Here is a 23,006-nt window from a genome sequence, read left to right on the forward strand (position 1 = left end):
CAGGCCAAAGCTATGAAGAGCAGTTTTCAATAGCAGACAAGAAGTAGCGTCTGTCAATGTGTATGCCGAGTGCACCGTCTCCCTTAAGCCATATATTTTTTTCAATTATTATTATTATTACATAATGGCACAGCTCTAAGGTATTGACTGAGGCAGCAACTTCGTGCACAAGCTTCCCCTTACACAACAGTAGGGTGTGTGGGGTACTATGGGAAGGGGTGCTCCAGAGAAAAACAAGCTTCATTGGCTGCATTAACAAGTGAGTGGCGTGAGTGCACAACCTGAGTGACAGGCTGACTTGTGACAGTGTGACTCCAGAGAAATGGACAACAGTGGGATGATAAAAAAATGAGAAAGGCGGGAATGATGCCCCATCACTTTCCAACACATTCTCAGCTCTCTCAACCCCTCCCACCCCTTCCCCAAAAGCTCTGGGTGCTGGTGCAAGTTTGGTTTACAAACTGCCGTCTTGAGTGAATAAAGAACATTTCTAGCCGCCACACAGTATATCCGTCACACCACATGGCTTACTGAATACAACAAGCCCTTCATGGATTCAAGGATTTCATCCTTATTTTTTCTTCTTCATTCTTTTGAATATACCGGTATGTTCATAAACATATTTTTAGATATATTAAATTATATAAAAAAGAAGAGAAAACAGCCAGAAGATGTAAGGCCAATTTGCAGTGAAACCTACAGTCCCGAATTTTTTAAAAAGTCATTTAAGCTTAAAAAAAATACTTCACCTTCCTTCAGCTACAGCCAGCAAGTCCTGCCTCGTCACAGGGATGCATTTGGCTGCAGTTAGGTACTGATGTCCAAAGGCAACAGACTCCTGGTTTATTCAAACTCACCCTATACCTGGGTACTTTGATAAAGGGGCAGAGTAAAAAACACTAAAAAGTGAATCGCATTTTGAATGTTCAAGTACATCTTTTTTTTTTACTGTCATTGTGGTGGATGGAGGAATCTTCATTTTGCCTTTCCAGTTCTCCTCCACCCTTTGTTATGGGGAGCTAAGAATGTTTAAGTAGCCTATCTGCTTTTCCCCCCGACCATCTTCAAAACCAAGAAATCAATGCAGCTGCAAACAAAAAAATTACTTAATTGGTTGAGAAACAGCAAAACACATGATTAAGAAGTCATGTTCACCCTTCCTTATTGCAATATTGCTTTAGCTGGTTTGATGACAAACAGTGAATACTGTGAGCAGTACCGTGATGGTTTTGGTATCAGTCTGGAAAATGTATTCCTCCTGATGTTTTAAGGTAGACTACCGAGATCATGATAGCCAATTGACATTTCAAAATGAGGGAAGTTGGTCTGACTTCCCTAGATTGATAGAGTTTGCTTGGTGTCGTTTTAAGTTAGATGTAAGCTTGTTTAGCCAACCGTTACCACCAAATGCTCAGATAAACAGGCCTTTGTTTTCTTAGCATTCCCATAGGACTGGGGGTGCCAGTTCTGAGGAAACACTGAGGAAATTATTTCACATGTAAACTAATGGTTTCCTTAGACTCCAACTGCAAGGCACAGTGTTCCCAGCCAGACAAGACAGTAGGTAACAACAACCATTTTTAAAATGTAAATAAAAATGAAATACATTTTCGGCATTAGCAACTTCAATTAAATTTAATTGATTTCAAATTTTGTTAATGTCCAGTGTCACCTACTGTCAATGTCATGATGAGGACACAACTGTACAGTCATGTATAATTTTTTTCAGTGCATGCAGATAAAAGTGGAGAAAAAAACACAAGTATTTGTTAAGTACACATAGAACACGAAAGTTTATTCATTGTTAATCCATTGGTCTTCCTGGTTCAGACTTCAGTAACTCAAACTAACTATCTCTGGCTACAAGCTGAAACAGGTCAAACCACTAAGTCCAACTTCACTCAATGCATTGCACATCTGTCTTGTGAAAAGACTGAGAGATCATAAACACCAAATCGAAACTGACGACATGCATTAGCAAACCTTAACATATTTCTTTCTTTTCACATATGTTTATTGGGTTGGTGCGTCTCTTGCTTGGTGTTGAGGACCACAGGCCAGCCAATGGAAAGAGAGGGGGAAGTTAGGCCTCAATACTCCAGTCTTCAGCACATCGCATCAGGCCTCCAAGGGGTGCAGGTGTGTTCCCTCAATTTTACACGTTCTTTGATGTTACATTAAAAAAACCCTGTTAACGCCCACGACGCACCCTGCCTGTACATAGGTCTAGGATGCTCAGTGCCAAATGCATGCTGCCTAGGCCTGTGTGTCTAGGCGTATGTCTTGCAGGTAGCCTAAAGAAGCTAGGTCCTCAGGCTGGCTCAGGCAGGATGGAACCAGTCGCAGCACTGCTCACACTTAACACGATGCTCAAGAGGCAGCGCAGAGACACGGGTAACGGGGTAGGAGGAGGCAGAGGAGATGGGCCTACCTGAAGCAAATGTGGTGGAGGGTGGAGGGCCTGCCTCTCCGCCGCTGGTCTGACTCATGGTTCCGGGGTTTGGCTGGTTGGTGGGTGGCAGCTGCAGCTCTTTGGGGAGAAGGTCATACACAGATTCTGCAGGATGGAGAACAAGGAGATAGACATGAGACCTCCAAACATAGGCTACTTTTCATGCTGGGGGCTGTCGTTATTTTGAGAATAGCCTACGACCTAGGTCATACACATACTGTACTGAACAGAAGTGAGAAAGTAAAGGGCAGAAAGGAGATGGACATGAAACCTTCAAATATGAAACGAGAAAGATGTATGGATCCATCATCCTCTCATTAGTCTGTGACTGAAACAGCAGTCTTCGGCCTAAAGCTGCCCTTGCCAAACTTACATCTGACCTGCCTTAACATACTATTTAATACACCAAGCATTATATATACACAAGGTTGAGGTTAAGCCGTCTGCACATAAAACAGACGCAAACAGACTTAGAGCTACGACAAAGCAATTGTCCGTCCATGCCTTGATGGTTTTGATCGAATACAGTTTTCTTACCAAACAAGTTGACTTCAACTGCCACAGACACTAGGGCTGGGCAATATGACGATATATATTGTTATCATGATATAAAAGTGTATATCGTGACCCTTCTCCTATATCGTTTATATCGTGATAATAATTTTATCAGTTATATACAATTGAATATCATTTAATTACATTTCAAGTTGTTACAATGCACACTAAATGTTCATGTAAAAATAACACTAAAAAGATCCATTTTAAAGAAAGGTTGTTTTGCAACATGAAAAAATAAAGAGAATACAGAGAATAACTGAAAACGTATGTAATTGTGCTATATCGTGATATATATCGTTATTGTGATATAAAGTAATCCATATCGTGATATTGTTTTTTTTCCATATCGCCCAGCCCTAACAGACACTCCACTGGGGTGGCGCTGGTGGGATTTCTTTGTAGCTTCCGGCGTTTGAGAGCTTGCGGGTGGCCCTGTGTGTGGAAAGTAGCCTAATGTTTTCAAGAGGTCGCCACAAAGTCCCTCTACTTTTCATGAATAGCCTTGTTAGTACGTAGATGCATTAATAATGACTCTAAATATACAAAGTCCATGCATCCCTCTCCCATTCATAATTTCTCCAACAAGAGGTCATTCTCTGTCTCTTGCTCACAAAAGAGCAAAACACCATGTCTTTTTGGCACATCCATTATTCCAGTGGGAGACATAATTTCGCTCATTGCGCTCTTGTTTGCAAAGAAACAATGTATGCTGTGGTATCCTGACGCCCAATTGTCGGGGTGGTGAGTAACTGCCTGAAGGGTTACTCATACAAAGCAAATTTTTGCTTTAAATTTGGACCAATCTAAAACCACTAGGTATGTACAAGTATTTGCAGTTCCAGTTTTGTCACCATCTCCGCTACCTTTCTTTTTTTTTCTGACTGAGAATGCTGGTAAGATGTCAACATGACCCCACTGTTGGAATCAGGTTTTTCTTGTTCTGTGTGCCTTCTATGTCTCCAGAGAATGTTCTTGAAGCCCAACTTTGGCCTTAGGATTTTTCTTTAGCCCCTCGCATTATTCTCATTTTGTTTTTACCATTGCACAGTACCCAGCTTCAGCTCCAGTGTGTGTCGGACAACTCTGTAAATTGAGGCCTGTCTGCAGCTGGTAAGTTTATTTCACTAGGTCTTGACCACACTTTTAGACGGTGCTTTCCTCATGTTACCACCACATGCTTAGACTCAGAGTCAGGACTTCATCCTGCTAGTCCCACGCTTCATTCTTTCACCAACTCTTAAGATATTGAACAATCAAAATGTCTTTCCACCACTGTTCCAAGATTTGATACTTTCAGCTTTGTTCTTTCCACAAAACAGACCAAACACAGGCTTTCATTTATTGAGATTTAATCTGCCATCAGCTCCTCTCATGCCTGACCTTATTTTGTGGTTGGCATCAGCTACGGCCAAACAGCCAGTTCTTTCATTATATTTCCACTGTGTGCATTCGCTCAACTAGCATTTGAGAGGATTTACCATTTCCCAGAGTTAATCATAAACAAAATTGTACTAGAATACTGCCACTACCCCCCCTCCCCAACCACAACTTGCTAACTAGTAATGTAATCATGCAGCTGAAATTAGCATTGGAAACTCACTGCCAAGGGCCTTGCTGCTATTGCTATTGCAATGTTTATTTTGAAAACCACAGAAGCACTGAAATCTCCCTAGTTTCTGAACGTCCAAAATGGCAATATGATGGCTACAACAGATTCTGGCCTTGTGGGCTGATCCAAACGTAATTGGGGGAGCTGTAAGGGCCAAGAGTGTCCAAACCCAGAGGACACTCGCTTACAGTGGCACAATTCGCCCCTCGGCTTGGCCGTGGCTTTGGAAAGACGTCTGACTGTTTATAATTGCCCCTAAGTGATAAATACCACTGCAGGCTGCATTCCGCGCAGGACTCCATACTCTATCTGCCAATGGGCCGCATCGTCCACCGACCAACCACCAAGTGGTGAAGAACTGAGGCGTGCTGCTCACCAATGGCAATCGGCTATTTTGGGAAGAGAGCACAATGCACTGCAGCCATGTTTAGCATGTTGATGAACAGCTTTGGAAACACTCTGGCTGAAAACAAGGCTGGTGTGTGGATGAGGGCCAAGAGGGTCCTTGTTGTGTGGGGAAGGACGACATGACCTAGGGGTTGTTCGAAGGTGGTGGTGGTGGACGAACGATGTGGAAATGTAAAGAAAGTGCTGTGGCACTCAGAGACGACATGAATCATACACACTTTAACCCTGGTGGACACTGAGTCAATAATTAAGCAAGGACACTGGCTGATATTACACAAATGTGAAATTGGAGTATGTTCACACCTCCAAATATGTTCACACCTCTCTGGCCGACAGTCCTATGACCAATGACACAGAAGAAGCAATAAGTTATATCTGCAGCTACCCCGACAGGAAGTTTGTTAGAATTAGTGTGAAATAGCTATTTAGGGTTCGTATGAAAAAGTAATGACATATAAAAACTAGCTTTACCTTCATAAACAAAATTGCATCACTGCTGTGCACACGTGGAATAAGTTTATTTCTCGAGGCTTGCAACATGCCCATATATTCCCAATTCATTACCTTGGCAGTTACTTCTCAAAGTTGCTGCATGCACCAACTTGTCTGCAAGATCTGGGAAAAGTCTGAGTAATACTGTATGACCCAATGGTTCAGATCACTGGCTATCTTCAACTTGCAAATTTACTAAGTACTTTAGAGAGCGTGACTAAAAATGGCAAGCCTATTTAAAAATCAGAGCACCTTTGCAAACCTCATTCAACAGATACACAGTTTTGCTTTCAGTGTGAACTTGCACATGAAAGCACACTAGAGGATTCAAAAGAAAGCAGTCCCACACCAATCCAGCCGTTGAGCGCTCACTCTATCTCTCTTATGTGTGTGATTCTGTATCCGCGACACATGAACAGACATGTTGCAGGCCTCTGGAAGTGTGAGGAGAGCCTTCTCAATCTCCCGAGCAACCGTCAGAAAGGCTCCCATCCCAGGCACGGGGAGCAGAGAAAGATGAGAGCATGAAAAACTATGCAAACTACCTCCAGCATGCAGGCTGAGGCAGAGCCTCTGGCATGTCTGTCAACAGAATTTACAATCTGTTTACATGTGCAAGGAAAAAGGGTATGTTAAGACCCTCAGAGGCCCTACAAACCCCTCAAGGCTGCTGGAAAACAATGAGGACATTTACAGTGGACATACTATGCTTATTTTCGTTCTTCATCATTTGATTTTTTGGGGGGTTCTCGTGAAAAGGATTAACTTTAAGAAGCCTCTGTGATCCAGAACATATTGGTGCTTCTCAAATAATGCTCTCATCAGATTCTGCCAGGACTAAACTGACATTGGTCAGATGGCCTGATCAGTGCTGAAATTGTTCCATTTTTAAGTTATCCTCCTTGACGACGTCTTTTTTTTTGCTCTATAGTGATTAATTATGCCCAATTGTACATTAGTTCTCCTCACTATGCAAGGATTACATTATAAAGTGATACAACATTTAAAACCACCGCACACAGAACTCCACTCAAGACAGGAGAAATTGCTTCCCAGCTGGAATTCTTAGCAGAGGAGATGACAATGTTGGATGGCAACAGGTGCCTTTCCTGTCAACACACATGAACAATCTAGGGTAATTTCTCAAGAAATGTGATGCTGGTTCCACAAAACTGTTCACTTGCTCTGCTGAAACGGGTAGATTGCAAGTGAATGAGGACACATTGATGACACCAAGTGATGTCCATAGACTGCCAGTCCTGGAGAGACAATCAGCACCTGCAAAAAGACACGCCGTCCTCACCATGGCAATAGAGGCAACCTGAAGCCATTCTTTCCCTTTCCTTCTTGTTTGGTCATCAACAATGTGTTTTAAGCCTTTCCAGCAATTGTCCACCTTTTGTGTCTGCATCACCACAGATCTGTTGCTTAGAAGCTACCTCTTCAAACATGAGTACGTACAAACAGCATCAAACACACTCTAACACAGGCCCACTGACAAACTACTACACACACACTACACTCACAGACACATGGTTGGTTTTGCAGGGCCCTTCCAGTAAACAGATTGCCAACCGCACAGACAGAAAATATGTACTCTGCTCTCAGAGACCTGGTTTCGAATCAGTGGCTGGACTGTTTAAGGTGTTTCCACTCATTTTTAAAAGAGTGAAAATTCCTATTCTGCTGCATAGTTTCCTCCCACGCAAACAGAACACAGTGCTTGCTTTTCACATCGAAAAACAGTTGGTCTTTCACTGAACAGGGAAAAGGAAAACAAAAGTCAATATAATTAACTGGAGGGATAAACAACTGTCTTTTCTGCATCCAAAACACAATCTGGCTTTCACCTGGCCCTCTCTCCCTCAGCACTAGCATTGTTGGAAGCATAGGATTCCATGTGGCTAGCTCTTCACGGTCTCAATAGGAATTCTGGATTCAAGAATAACATCTTATGTTTAGTTCTTGCAATGTTATGATTTCGCTTCTCTCTCTAATACACTTCAACTTGCCATGAAGCCTGCCCTCAAATATCATCTTGCTATGAAGCCTACCCTCAAATATCTGAACGAGTCGACACATCATAAAAACGCAAACCACGCCATTACCAATGTTGTGTGTTGATGATCATTCGCTAAGATTTCCGCCTAAGCACGTGAGCCCAAGCAAACACTTCACGTGTCCGCACGGCAAATTCTTGCATTTTTTTTATTTCCCCCCTCAGAGTGTCTCCAAAACATAAGCTACTCAAAAAAAACAAGGGATGTCTGTGTCTAGGTTGAAAACAACCACGAGAATCTGGGAGGAAAAAAAGTGAAAAGCACTCACCATGAGAAAGACAGGACTTACTCTCCCATTCATTCACACACATTCCTCCTGCCTGCTCTCACTGGCCCTGGCACCTGGGGTGTGGCAATGTTTTTGGCTGACGGCCTGGTAACCCCCCCTCTGCCCCCCGCACACACACACACACACACACACTCAAAACCCCTCCCACCTCTCCCTCTCTTCTCCTTGTTTGCTATGTTAACAGAGCCCTTTCCCTTTGTTAACTAGCTAAACAGGTTGGTGCCATTGTCATGGGGAAAGCTTGTCAGGCAGAAACAGAGACACCGGTAAAGATAAACATCCAAAGTCAGAGAGAGACACAGACTGACTGACAGACAGACAGACATGGACAAGAAACCCGTCAATTACAATCATATAGAAAAGACAAAAGGAATAGTGCCGACATGGACAGTTGTGGGGCATCGAGACAAACGGGACTCTGGAAGACAGAGGGCAGCGGCAGATCAGGCGTACAGTCATTTACAGCACTCGTGATGTGTTTACAACTCAGTCCACCTCAGGGCTGACAAGAACACCATAGCAACCTGAGGGAAGGCCCTCTTCTGTCCATCAGAGCATTTGCTGAGCTTCAATTAGTCAGAGAGAGAGAGAGAGAGAGAGGGAGGGAGATAGATGGAGAGGGAGACAGAGAGGGAGATAGAGAGAGACAGAGATTAGAAAAGGGCAAAGCTTCATCTAATACCACAACATGAAGGTCTGCAACATCACTCAATGTTGTGGAGTGCCCTATTAGTGCTCAGCAAATCTTCAATCTGATTGTCTGCTGTTGTTCTGCTGGTTTCATAGTATGTCACACAGCCTACGTTATCTGCAAAGGCCATCAACCTTGTGTGTGCAAGTGATTTTTGGGGGTGGTGTTGAGCAAGTTGAGTGAGTGCATGAGTGATAAGTGGTCATTATAAAAGATGTTTTCACACTTGGCCCTGCCGTGGCCAACCGGAAGGGCACTCGTCTACCATGCGGCTGCCTGGGTTCGATTCCCATCCCGGGTCCTTTGCCGTTCCTTCCCTGTCTCTCTCTCTTCCCACTCGCTTCCTGTCACCACCTTCACTGTCCTATCATAAATCAAGTCAAGAAGACCACAAAAAATATGTTTTCACACATTTATTCCCAGAACTGAGCTGGTTTGGGACTGGGAGCGTGCTCCAGTTGCAGATCACTTGCCCACTTAGTGGTCAGAACTTTTACAAAACTAAGGAAGGTAATTTTCAGCTGTTGATATCCAAGAATTTTTTCCCTCCCAAAATCACGTGACTGTACAGTATGTATCAGTGCATTAAATTACATGAATGGTTAAGGTGAAATATATGATTCAGTTTTGCGGTGTCCTCTTTCTACCAAATTGGAAAATTAAACGGCTTGCCTTATTATACTGTAGTGTGAAAACAGAATTGAGTCTGTAGTCCGGACAACCTGGGTATGTGGCTTGTGCTTTCGACAAGTGCTTCCCTGCACTGACAAATTTATTGCCTTGAAAATGGCCATGCTCACTGACCGCCCCCACTGATTGGAATCTACAAGCCATTTGCCAGCAACGGCAACAACTCAAGCTCTGTGCTGCCACGAGTGATGCAGCCAGCCCAGCGGGCCTAACCCACAACAAAGCCCTGAGAAATGGATGACACCACGGTGGAAAGTTCCTTCAGAGTAACTGGACCTGCCGAGGCCACATAGGTGTGAAAGTGGAGAATAAAGGGCTTGCTGAAACAGCCTTGGGGACTTGCAGCAAGCAGCTGCTGCTTCTAACGCACTCAGAGCTTGAACTACGATTGAACACATTATGACAGGCAGCGGATGGCCACATCCGCAAAGGTGATTGGTGTTTTAAGATTTATGAAGCTATAAAAACTTTAATTTAAACTTCACTCGCAACATGGTGCATCATTCAAGTAAGGTTGGAGTGAGAAACAAGCAAGGACAGGGCACCAAAAAATCTGCAGGTTATGCAGCAAGCATTGGTCCTTTATGCAAACAAAATGGAGGATTTACTCTGTACGCTTCACAGGTCAATTATGAAAATGTACCTGCGTTCCTACCAAATGGTATAAAAACAACGTTCTCAAGCTTGGTTTTGAAACACCATTCATGCATTGTGCTGGTAATGAACTTGCCTTAAGGTGCAGAGATCTGGTGAGAAAGGGAAAAAAGTTTCCCACCTACTGTGAATCAATACCTCCATAGTTCACCCTCATTGCTACCCCAGCTCTTTTGACGTCAGCTGGTATCAAGAGACCAATTTGCTCAGTGTGAATTTTCACCCAGGGGCTTGATCAGAGTTAGGAAGTACTAGCCTGGGAACTCCCAACCTGCCTTTAGTTCTACACAATTGTTCCGATCTGAAAGACATACTCACTTGTGATTAGGTCTGGTTGTAACCAGGCAAAGGAAGTACTCTTAAGTCCTCATGAACCCAAAACTACAGAATCCTCTCTACCCTAACTTACCTCCTGTTCTCATCTGCAGCCCCTGTGTATGGGGAGGGGTTGGCTGGGGGTTATGAGCCGGTGCAGAAGAGGAAAGTGGACGGCACGCCAGCTGTGGTGCCCGGGGATTACAGCTTGCATTCTAATTCACATGGCGACATCCAGACGGCACAGCCATCACTGTGCCACTCAGGTGCCCTTCCACTAATCTACCCAGTCTGTGCGAGCAAGCCCGGCACACGCCCACCTTTGAGCCTCGCTCATCATCCCCCCTGAGTTCCCTTCACTTGCACGGTTGGCCAAATAAAGGCCGGAACCTGGTGCATACTGAGGCATGATATCATGGCCCAGCTATGGATGATGATGCTGCTTTCTGGTGGAGGGAGACTTTCTGGTCAGTAGACGTGAGATAACAGACCACAATAGCCCTGTTGAAGAGCCTCACTTACAGTGCTGTGGAACTCATTAAGATAATGGCCTCGCCGATAGCTGAAGTGATCCCTAACCCATATAATGCATGTACAGTATACATTAGATTACACATACACCTCTGTGCAATACAGCTGCCAAACAGCACTGTGAAAAAGCCTCACATTCACCATCCAATCTCAGTTGGGCAGACCTCAATGAGTAATCTTTGGACCTCCACACCACATCAGACATGTTCCTGTTCCTGCCTGACTCAGGTCATCCACGAGTGCCGCCCTGATGCTTCCTCTGGGCTGCCGGATGTGATCTGTCTGTCTGCTCTCTCCCCTGCTTGCCAATCCCTTGTTAATAAATATTTAATGGCAGGCCTCAGCACGGAATTAAATCTGTGTCAGAGGGGAGATCCATTCTTCCTTCCGTCATCACGAACTCAAGGAGTGAGGATTTAACAAACAGCTTGCAAAGGGAAACAAACATGTAGTTCTAGTGGCCCCCTCGCCTCGTTGCGATTCCTCAAAAGAAAACAGTGTGTGTTGTGAGTCATGGCCATGCAATGAGCTCCGCAGGTTTGAGAGAAGCGGCTTTGAAGCCCCAGTCGGTCCTCACAGGCCTTGTTTCACACCATAAACAGATTATCTAGAACAATTAATAGTGTGATAATCATGATTTGTGGCAAAAGAGATGTTGAGGGATTCGCCTCAATAAAAATTAAGATTAGAAGTAAACTATCCAAAGGCCTCTTCACTACTTTTTCAAATACCATTTTAAAATAAAATAAAATTGAATGCACTTGAAAGCCTAGGCTATTTTTTAAGATTGTTTTTTTTAATTCCATTTTTGACCCCCATCAACAAACTAAGGTAAGCGTACCCATTAAGCCCACCAAAATCTAAATTTCTTTATTTTTCAATCATCTTCACATACTTTTTTGTGAAATGATTTCTTAAATAGTAAGATTTACCTCTCTTCTCAATGTTTATCACTGAATTGATGAATATTTCAAAGTACAATATGAAGATTTTTAACGAGAAAAGTGAAAAGTCTAAATGGGCTTAAATGGTACCTTTGGTACCATTTAAGCCCACTTGTTATTTCTCTATCAAAATACCTGGTGAGGTGTGTGAGTTGAGTTTAAACAGTGTAGCCTACATGGCATAAATGGTTTCAGATCAAAATATTCTTCCAAAATGTAAGATTTGCTAAAATACATGCATAAAACCTAATTAAACATTACAGCATCTCTTACTTCATATACTTCATAAAATTCTTCATCCAAACAGAGAAATTTATTTTTTCTTATTGATTATTGTTAGTTCATTACATTACGCCTTTTTGACCTACTACTTCAGATTGTACAGCACTTTTTATGTCCCTCAAAGGCATTTTTCATTAGCATGCATGCCAACTTGTATGCATTTCAATGGGGTGTACCATTTAAGCCCACCTTGTACCCATTAAGCCCGCCTATACAAAAAGCTATTTTATAGAAATAATCAACTCCACAAAAACATTTCATGATGCATTTCTTTAAAGATCAATGCCAAACAAACTGGAATATGCTTAGAATTCATACCTAACCACCTTAAGTCTTACGGTAGAGTAAGATAAAGATGGTGTGTGGTTGTATCAAGAGAATATCTGTGTTTGCTCGCTCATAAAACACATATTTCCATTTGAAGGGAAATGCTATAATTTAGTAAAACACTGCACGTATATATATAAAAATCATTACATTTACCTCTTAGTTCACTAAATATGAAAGTATTTTCAAAATATTTTACTTAAACTAGCTGAAATTCTATGATTTCTGACATGTCCCAAAACAGCGAAGTTTTGAGGCAACTTCTTGTCAGTAGTCCTGAGACTGGGTTCACTTGGACGGGGATAACTCGACGATAAAAAATGTGATTTGTTTGCAATAAAAAACATTTTGTCAGTTACTAAACCCTTAAGTTGGATAGGGTGATGGACGACAAAATTCACCTTTTCCCTTTCTTTAAATTGACCTCAAAGTTGAAAGTGGGCTTAAAGGGTACATGGGCTTAATGGGTACGCTTACCTTAATGTCAATGATGAATTTTAATGAAGACTAATGCCAGAAGCCAAGCACCCAGCAGAGAGGAAGGCAAAGCCTTGAGGGCTAAAGTAACCCAGAAAACAGAAGTTTACGTCTTGTGGAATCAGCTTCATGCAAGACAGACAGTGATGTGCGCATGGTCGTCTGCTTTCCTGCTATGGAGCCATCACAACAAAGGCAATCGGCATGTGGACATTATTTTGTCACTGTCCACACAACAGGTCTCCGAAATCTCTGCTGGTCAAATTAAAATAATGTTTTTTACGCAATTACCCTCTTTTTCTGTCATATAATGTGACTCTGAAAGTCGTCTCATCGCTGGATATTTTACACCTCTCAAAATATCTTGCAGTGAGTGTGGTTTTGGTGTTGTCTGCAAAATCTTGTGTAGTCATTGTGGTTTTGATGGTTTTTGCCTGTAGTTTCACATGCTTTTTACGTGGTCAGCTGACGAGATTCAACATTAAATGCTTTACTATTCATGTTGCTGAGTGTTTTAGGTATTCATAATGAGCAAACTTAAGACAATAGGATGCCATATTTAAAAAAACTTCAGTTAATGAAACTGGTAGTTTGCTGGAAGGTATCTACATAGAGCAAATGAACGTACATTGCAACCACATTGCAACCTTACTTAGAGGAAGTACGTGTGCAATGTGGTTTTGTATAGATTCTGAAGAAATGAATGGGGTTGAACTACTACGGTAACCAGGTCTGTTGAAATAGTGGATTTGAAAAAAAAAAAAAGATTTCCTCACAATGACAAATCAGTCATGACGTCTGCTTGGAAGCAATGTATCCAGAGGAAAGCACACAGGCCAGGTCTCAGGGGTCGTAGAACATGAGGATCTTACAGAGCGCGCGCGGCACGGGAGCCAGTTGGCATGCCCGCTCTGTGCCAATGTCGTTATTAATAGTAGAGCGCCATTCTGTCTTGGGCAAACAATAGAGCAACCTTGAAAAGAATCCGAGGAGACCAAAAAGTAAGACTGGGGTTTGAGAGAGAGGGAGGGAGGGAGAGAGAGAGAGAGAGAGAGGGGGGGAGGGGGATGAAGAGAAGGAGAGAGACAGAGAAAGAGAAAGAGAAAGAGAAAGAGAAAGAGAAAGAGAGACAATAGACAGCAAGGGAAAGAGAAAGAGAAAGAGAGATAGAGAAAGGGAGAGAGGAGGTCGTATGCATTTGTGTGAGTGTGGGGGAGCGTCAGTTCAAAATCAGTGGGCAACGGGCGGATGTTTACTCCATTCTGGGCGCCACCATGTGCTTCCTATTATGAGTAATATATTCCATGCAGCGGAGAGCCAGCTAGGAAGCAGACTGATTATGGTAGCCACGGGACAATTTAGGATGTATGAGAGGAATCCAGTCCTGCGGTGGGCCTTCCTAAATGCTCTGGTGTGACTTGCCCTTTCAAGTTGATGATTGCCACAATTCATATTGATGACTGCAGTGGCTACTTTCTTCTCAATCGTTTTGACAGACGTAAGCTAGTGAAGCGCTAAGATTACACAAGCTCATTTCCCTGAAACTGAATTGCAAAAAAAATAAAAATAATACAAAGACACTATTCAAATGGAGTCTCTCAGAAAAGCCAAGGATAGAAAAAGGTGATTTCCACATGCTGCTCATATCCCCCTATAATGCCACTTTCCAGGTTTCCAGCAATGAGCTTCAGGCCAATAATCATGTTGCGTCTGGTCCACTTGCCGATAAGTGACTTTGGACACGTCTTGGACACGTCTACGAGTCTAAGTGCCACAGAGGTCAGTGCACTGTGATGTAATGGTAACGGACCATGGTTGTGTGTTGCAGGTCTGGCCCATTCATAGTAAGCGGATTCCCACTGCTGACCTGCAACAGGAGGTAGGTAGGCCTATGTGTCTGCGTCTCTGCTGTTAGCAGTACAGACACAACGCAACGATTGGCTCATGCCCCAATGACGCCTCAGCTGAGCGTAGTGGAAATACGGTATAAGTGATCTGTGGTGTGCAATGTCACAGGGTTCAGCCGCCGTCAGGCAGCATCTCTTCGACGTCATCCATTAGCAACCTGACCCTAGGCCACCTTCTCTGATTGGATTACCTCTGGCTGGACTGGCGTAAAAAGTCAGTCAATGTTTTTACTACTGATCCCAGTGGCAAAGAACGCTAACCTTTAAGATGTGATCCTGGCAGGATCACTTAAGTTTCTTTGTGTTATCATAGGCACCATCACCTTTTAATCCGTGTCTGCTTTTAGGTCGGCTGCCAGCGCGTGGTCTGAGTCACTGGTTTGGATGTGCAAGGGGCAAAAGGATGGAGAAGATCAGCCATGTCTGTCTGCACAGGGAAGCGCTTGTCTGTGCTGTGTTTACCAGAGAGCCTGGCTAGCTGTGGCAGCAGCAGCAACGCAGCCAGCACGAGGAGGAGAAACAGACTCTAGGCTCAGATGAAAGCTAGACCTCAGAGCGCTGTGGAATTCCAGCTATTTACACAAGCCAACCCTCTGAGCATACACACACCCACGCACCAACAGACGCGCATATCCACACACACACACACAGTGAGTGACTTAGGGGGCACGCCGCAGGCCCATCCCCTTTGAGCGCGACGCTCATGTGACCAAACAGCTCCCTACTACCTTTGCTTTTGCTGATGAACGGCCCTTGTTGCCTTTTTTCACAAGGAGCTCATGCGCGCAGGAACCCTCACAAGGGCTTTCTGGTGCAAAACAGCAGAACTGAACTGTGCGGCGGGAAAAAGAGGAGTGCTTTCATAGCAGCTCGGCTAAAACTGACCGACATGACATCACTGAGCGTCATTCAGCAAACAACACAAATACACAGACCTACTGCTGTACAACCCTCAGCTTACCTAGAAAAGAAGACACGCACATTTAACATCAGGAAAAAAACAAGACATGAAAAAAAGGGCTTTATGGGAACTAACAAAATGGAGGCGCGACAGGAGGGAGCTAATGGAGCTTCTTCTAGGTGAATGATTGATGGCTCGATTGAGGTGGTCGCTGTATCAGTGGCTGCCCTGTTTGCTCAGAGCGACTATTAAAAGACTCCGAACCATTTAGTCATCAGCCCATGAAATAGATGACCAAACAACGCCCTTAGACCAACGGCCAGAGATACATCTGAAAGTGCAATCCCAGATGTCCAGTGACTATTTGAAAGAATATAGGAATTGCACCTAAGCATCACATACATTTCAGAGGTTTCAGTGTCTGTATTTTTCCATTGTCAGTGAGAGGACTGCATCTCGTGACACAAGATAATAGATCTTGTGACACAATAAAACAAGGCCTGGCCCACCTTTAACAGTGAAGGGCCCATGTGTATCACCTGATTTCATATTGTAAATACTCCTTGTTTAATATTACCATGTTGCAGGACAGTAAGGCACAGAACCATACTAGTGCCGTTAGACAAAAAATTCTGCTGGCCTTTCATGGCTATGGTATCGCCAGTAATTGCACTCACTATTTGCTGAAAAAGCTTAGCTGAATCATAGCAACACTGCTATATGACATCACCGAGATGCTTAATTAGCCGATTAAGACAAGGTCATTACCATTTTGGTGACAACAGGCTTATCATAGTGGCTCTGCTTGAAAGGGTTAAAGTGGCCCTGACAGGTGCAATGGTAGCCATTTCAGCAGGGCCAGCACCTTCTCTGCTTTGCCCTTCAGGCCCGTCACAGCCAGACTAAGAGAGACCACACCTTCAGTATAGTAATCACGTAAGAGGATTTGGCAGCCAATCTAATTAAAGCTTTAGAATGTCTGCTGATTAATTAGAAACAGCCAGAGAGGGAGAGCCGAGCGTGCTCATTAGAGGCCCTGTGCTGCCTGCCTGCCTGCCCGCCTGGCGGTCTATACCCCACAGGGGTCATCGTCATCGGTAACACACATCCACCCCCTACACACATACCTTCAAACACTCACTCTGTCACTCACAACACCTCCCCCCACTCTCAAGGCCCTACACACCTTCCTGTCATGCAGCATACTATGATAGCAAGAAAGCCACAGTAAACCGACGATGTCCATCTCGTAAAGACAGGTGTCTATCTCGTAAAGACGGGTGTCCATCTCGTGGGCTTTATTTAGCCGTTTGATGACAAACAATGGAGCCATGGCATGATGACAGGCAATCAATATGACCCCGATGCTCTCTCATACCTATAACAGCAGCTGTTGTTATCTTGGGTTAAGATTTATAGACTGAATGAACAACAGTGTCCTGGCTCATCTTCAGCTAGGCTAAATCAAAGTCTTTATCTTCACTGATGGTGAACAGGTTTTATCCTGTTCAGTTCTGCATGCTTTCCCTTCCACCACACTGCCTAATCATACATCTTCAGGTGAGCTACACTGAACGGAGAGCTACGGCTCACCTCACAATTTTATTTAGGTGAAGTGCAGAGATAAAAAAAAAAACTAGCTCATCCATTGACTTGATATATACTCCATTCATAAAACAACAGAACTCTGCCATACAGCTTTTGTGCTGGGGTTACACAGGCGGTTGTTCTGAAGATTTCAAAAACAATCCCAGGCTTATAGCAGCGCATAAAACACTTTCACATGAGTTATAAAGAAGGGAATCTGGGGCATTGCGGATCCAGTGGGAATCCGGATGAGGCGCCACCACAATAATGCCACTGATGTCCCAACCCCATGGCTAAGTCACAGGTGAGCCAAGACAAAAGAAATAAACATGCCAGGATTGCACAACGGCTCTGAACAGTTGTAAAAAAAAAAAAACCCACCCCCACCCCACATCTTTTTATGTAGCTGTTGAGCAACCTGACTTCCAAAATCACTCAGGGGGCAGGTACTAAGCTTACACAGGCTCTGATTCAGGTCGTATGTAGTTAGCCTAGTCCAAGACCAACTGCCCTTGAGGCAGCAGAGTAAAGTAAAACAGTAAACATCTTTTTCCCCATTCATACTCCACATAAGAGGTGTATCAGGGAGAAGATGAAGATGGCAACCAAGCAAGGAGAACAAAGGGTGGAATGCTGGTTCCTGACACAGGACTGCTGATGTTGTGTGTGTAAGCTGATCCGGACACCCTACCCCCTTGTCTTAATTTAGTCCCCTGGAAAATATATCCTCGCCACTTTGATTTAGCGCCTTAATATTTAACGCCTTTGGTAACTTTACAACCAACGTTTTGCCCGAGGCTATCATGGCGGTTTGGGATCACAGCTCACAAGTCAACTTTATTTTTCCCACGAGAGTGCTACCAACCAGTGGCTTGAGAGGGCCAGCGACACGACTATAAGTGCCTGAATGCTGTAGCCTGGGAACTGAATTGAAGTGGCCGCATCCACTCCATTTACATGATGCCCATCCCCTCCACTTACACACAAGGGAGAGTTGCAGATAAAAACATGTAATGCATAAGGATACATTTATCAATAAACAAGGCAAACAGACCAAAACTCTCAGCAAACTGAACCGACTTACTGTAACACATGCCACCAAAATACAATGAGAGCTGCATGATAAAAAAAACACAATGTCTTCCTAAATCCTTGCACCACGATATTGTGTATTGAACGATCATTGCAGAACACACATCAGATTGTGGAATTTGTTTGTTTGCCTTTCCTTTAAGTGCTGCTGTGAGATTATTCCAGTGAAGCCTAGCTTATGTAGTCACATTCTGGTTACTGAAATCTGAAGTTGCAACGTTGAAGGAAATCCGCTTGCTGGTTTGAAATGCTGCTGGACGTCACGAGCATGAATGCGTATACAGTTTACATGCACAATGCAATGTGACATCTTGCCTCACCAGCTTGACTTGCACATAGGCTACTTAAAAATACACTTTGAAAGTAAGGAGCTTTAGTTACACTAGTAAAGTTGACCTTCAACAAACCGTAAACAGCTTCATTAAGAATTTGTCAACCAGTGGGAAATTAATCGTCTGGTATTGACTGAAGTAATGGAGAGTGTTTGAGGCTTCATTCGTCAGTTTTCATGTGGTCAGGAAGTGTAGGCCTATATTGTCCACTATGGGAGTAGACTGAAGCAGAGAAAATTGACTGTTACTCCTCGAACACCCCACAAGCTGCAATCTATTCTCAACAGGCTGACAATTTACTTGTCTTGTTTCTGTGATCGATTGGAGTTACTTGAGAAAACAGCTGTTCAAGACTCTTCAGGTATTTGAGTTAATGGTGAAGCGTATGTCAAGCAGAAAGACATTATAAACACGTCCACCACCATCATTCAGCTTTATTTTCCAACTGGAGAATTCAGCCTACAGATTTCTGATGGAGGAAAGGAAACTGAAAAAGGCAAGAAAGGATCTACAGGCTTTGAAGATGTTGCCAACATGTCAACGCAGCTCTCTTTTGTCTAATCATCTTTCAAAAAGCAACAACTCGAAAACTTCTGGGGTTTAACATTTTCAAAAGCAGATCAGCAAAGATAACTGTTTTTTAAAAGGGGATATGGGCTCCTGAGCAGAAATAGGCCACTTCAAAATGCCAACACCAGTCCCCCATCCCCACCCACACCTGCCTCAAGGTGAGTGTGAGTGTGTGTGTGTGTGTGTGTGTGTGTGTGTGTGTGTGTGTGTGTGTGTGTGTGTGTGTGTGTGTGTGTGTGTGTGTGTGTGTGAGTGTGTGTGTTACCTTGGGACTGTTGCTGGTGGCTGTGGTGGGAAACCACTCATGCGTTGTGCTGCTGGCTGCTGGTGAAACTGTCATGGGTGTGCACAGCAAACATTGGAAGAGGTAATATTTTGACTCAAGGCTGATGACTTCTTTAACTGGGGTTTAGTTAGCGTTAACCATTAACCGCTTATGACTTTCTGAGGCAGTTCCAGGACGGGGGAGTGTTCAGACCCGCGCTTGAGGGGCTGTTTTTCTGTCCCAAGATCCAGACAATATGCCAGAACACGCAGCTCCAATACACAAACTGTTGTGAAATGAAGACGCGTGGATGGTAGTAAGATGCCAGGTCTGTTTCGTCAAAGAAACAGGTCTGTGCACAATGCACCTATTCCTGACTACTACTTCCTAACTACACAGCCACACATACTGGAACCTTTACCCTACATTTACCCAAAGCAAGTCAAACTATATCATATAGGACTATTACACACAATGTCAAAAGACAATTCTCATCATAAAGGACTATAGTGTCCTGCGATGTAGAAATCGACAGGAGACTTGACTGACAGTGGGGCTATTATCTACTACATCACAAAACAAATGCGTAGAAAACATTTACTATAGGAGTCACTGTAGGTCATTCATCCTGACTGGAAAAGACATCTATACGGCTTCCAGGTACAAGAGTCCTCCCCACTCTACCAGTTAAAACACTCACTGGCTGGTTGAATCCAGTAGACAGGACAATCCCATGATCACAGTGCTGAGATAACAGAGATCACCGTCACACTTCAATAGGCCAACCTGAGCATTCCTGGGAGGCCGGAAGAGGGACCATTCGGTCTCACCTGATCGGGGATCAGTAAACGTGGCCAGCGGGCCCCTCGGGGGGGTGTGGACTGGGAAAGGAGAGAGTCTGGAGGTCACCGAAAGAACCACCGCACAGAGTAAAGAGCAATACACTAAGAGCTATTCATTTGTTGCACAGGCTGGAACAGACCAGTGAAGGCAAGACTGATCCTTGAAGTGAATGCTATAGCACAAAGGTGTTTAAACAGTGAAGAGACTTTACCCAAGTGCAGGGGAGCAGGCAGCGTGCCACTAATGTGCATTGAAAACACACACACACACTTAGGCTTAGATTTCAAAAAACAGTTGTTGAAAAGGTGTTGATAAACAAAGGCCAGAAAGAATGTCCCTTCCTTTCAGCATTCTGGCTAAGCCACTCAAGGAAACAATAATGTCGGTTGACTTCAATAATATTTTGCATGAGTTACGCTGCTTGACACATTACTGTTTCAATGGCATATTTGCTTTTCAAGACATCTTGAGGAGGATAAATTAAACTATTGAGCGTGTGTATGGACCATAGCTCAAACCAAAATCATTGCTAAATCAAAGTGAAGTGCCATTTATTCTAACTATTCACTGTGAAGGAATTCATTACAAAGCTGACAGTCAGGTTTCACCAGCATTACATAGGTGCATGGAGTGCCTTGCAGAGAATGTGATGACTGCGAGAGAAAAAAAATCTGACGTGGATCTTCTGCAATGAGGCCTGAGAGGCATGTATCCTCAGTCTGCCTTCTCTCACGTCTTACTGGCTGGTGGGCATGCTGTCTGATGGAGCACTTCTGGATAGGGCTGGGTGATATGACGATATATCGTTATCGTGATAGAAAAGTGTCCATTGTGCCTTTTTTCTTATATCGTCCCTACCTTGATACACTTATTTAATCCCTTATTACACATAATATGCAATTTATAATGTAATAACATTTCGTGTTTTCACTACGTTCATATAACTGCAACAAGAAGAATAAAAAGATTCATTTTCAAGAGAAGTGTTTTTACGACACAAAACAATTATGGGAAAGTAGAGAGAATAACTGCAAACATACATTATTGTAGTACATCGTGATGTAGGTCGTTATCGTGATATAAAGTTATCCATATTATGATATATGTTTTTTTTTCCCATTTTGCCCAGCACTACTTCTGGACTCTAAACTTCTGGTCAACAATTAAAGTCTTGCAAATCTCACGATAGAATACTTAAACCCAGTGTTTCCCATACATTGAGGAAACTATGGCGCACCGCCATAGTTTGAATTTGGCCGCCATAGTTTATTAAAATGTAAAAAATAATATATATATATATATATATATATATATATATATATATATATATATTTTTTTTTTTAACTTTTCAACTTTTTTCTTTTTTTTTAAACAATTTGAAAAACGATTTCCTTCGCATTTTCCTCCTGGAGTAAATACATCCTATAGACAAAAAACCATGAGTGCATGAAAGACAGAGGGATAAAAAAAAAAGCCTAGTCAAGTTGTTGCAGTTAACTTGGGTTTGGGAGCAATAAAAAAACATTCAGAGAAAGGACAGTTGGGATGAGTTTACTGACACTCCCAAGGCTCTTTCATTGCTTTTTCATTGCATAGACCCCTGCATGAGGGACGAATGAAAAGTGTGTTGCAAACAGAAATGATTCACTGTACTGCATTTTTTAAAATATAAATGACAATGTAGTACTATACATGTCATGGGTAAAATCGTATGTAATTCCTCAAAATATAAATGGCTGAAATGTAGGCCTATAGTTTCTCCATGCGCCAATGTCATTCTTTACTCATTGTTTCGCCTTTTTGCATTTACGCCCGTGAATTTCCACGCCCCCCCCCCCCAAAAAAAAGGCTTGCGTAAAATGCCCCCCCCCCCAAAAAAAAAAAAATCCCGGCTGCCCCCATAGTTTCCAAAATTTCTGTGGGAAACACTGTTAAACCGGAACAACTTAGAAAGGCCTGTGGTCCGTGGATGCACATCCATTATACTACATTATTTATAGCCAATCTTTTAATCCTTAACAGCCTTAAGCCTCAGAACTGCTACACATTTGCTAAGTGTCTTACCACTATGTGACATGACATTGAGACAGGCAAGTGAAGGAGCTCATTTCTTTTCCATTCAAGCCTCTTTTCTAAACCAAACTAATTCAAAAGGTCAAAAGAAGTGTAATGCTAATCCTTCTGTTTGCGCAAGAAATGTGTATGCACGTGTGTGTGTGTGTGTGTGTGTGTGTGTGTGTGTGTGTGTGTGTGTGTGTGTGTGTGTGTGTGTGTGTGTGTGTGTGTGTGTGTGTGTGTGTGTGTGTGTGTGTGTGTGTGTGTGTGTGTACAAGTTATAGAGAAAAAATGAACCATCAGAACATAAAATAACCGCCAAATAGTGTGGCTCAAAAATGATTCATTAGGGGGGTGGGTATTTCATTGAGGAGTGGCTGAAATAAGTTACATTTTCATTTTGCACCCTGAGTATATGCCCCATAATTATCTCCCTGTATCCCATGCTCTGGCAGGACTAAGTTTATTTAGAGAAATAGATCTGCCCACGACCGCATTGCTTAGACAGTCTTTAACAAGTCTGCCTGACATCACTCTCACTTACTCACACACTCTCTCTCTCCCTCACACTCACACAAACATAAACAAGCCAACACACACACACATACACACACACACACACACGTACGAGAACACACACCTACACACACACCATGTGAATTACAGCTAAAAATA

The 23,006-nt window shown here is 43.2% G+C and overlaps 1 protein-coding gene across 9 annotated transcripts in view; it reads right to left on the reverse strand.

The window, feature by feature from the left end:
• Positions 1–23,006, reverse strand: part of nfat5b (nuclear factor of activated T cells 5b) — a 51,088-nt gene that overhangs the window by 20,408 nt on the left and 7,674 nt on the right. For 4 of the 9 annotated variants that reach the window (XM_063188692.1, XM_063188687.1, XM_063188691.1 and 1 more), the window contains exons 1-2: positions 2,432–2,522; positions 750–871 (exon numbers count right to left, since the gene is read on the reverse strand). Coding sequence is in view for 3 of the 9 variants with exons in the window: in XM_063188685.1 (XP_063044755.1) it covers positions 2,432–2,557; positions 7,848–7,890 (169 nt within the window). In the remaining 6 variants the exon portion in view is untranslated. Of the gene's footprint in view, positions 1–749; positions 872–2,431; positions 2,558–7,847; positions 7,942–23,006 lie in introns of those variants that run through there. The other 5 variants (XM_063188684.1, XM_063188683.1, XM_063188685.1 and 2 more) reach the window with 4 other exon arrangements.

The sequence above is a fragment of the Engraulis encrasicolus genome, chromosome 22 (genome assembly GCF_034702125.1).
Source record: "Engraulis encrasicolus isolate BLACKSEA-1 chromosome 22, IST_EnEncr_1.0, whole genome shotgun sequence".
Lineage (NCBI taxonomy): Eukaryota > Metazoa > Chordata > Actinopteri > Clupeiformes > Engraulidae > Engraulis > Engraulis encrasicolus.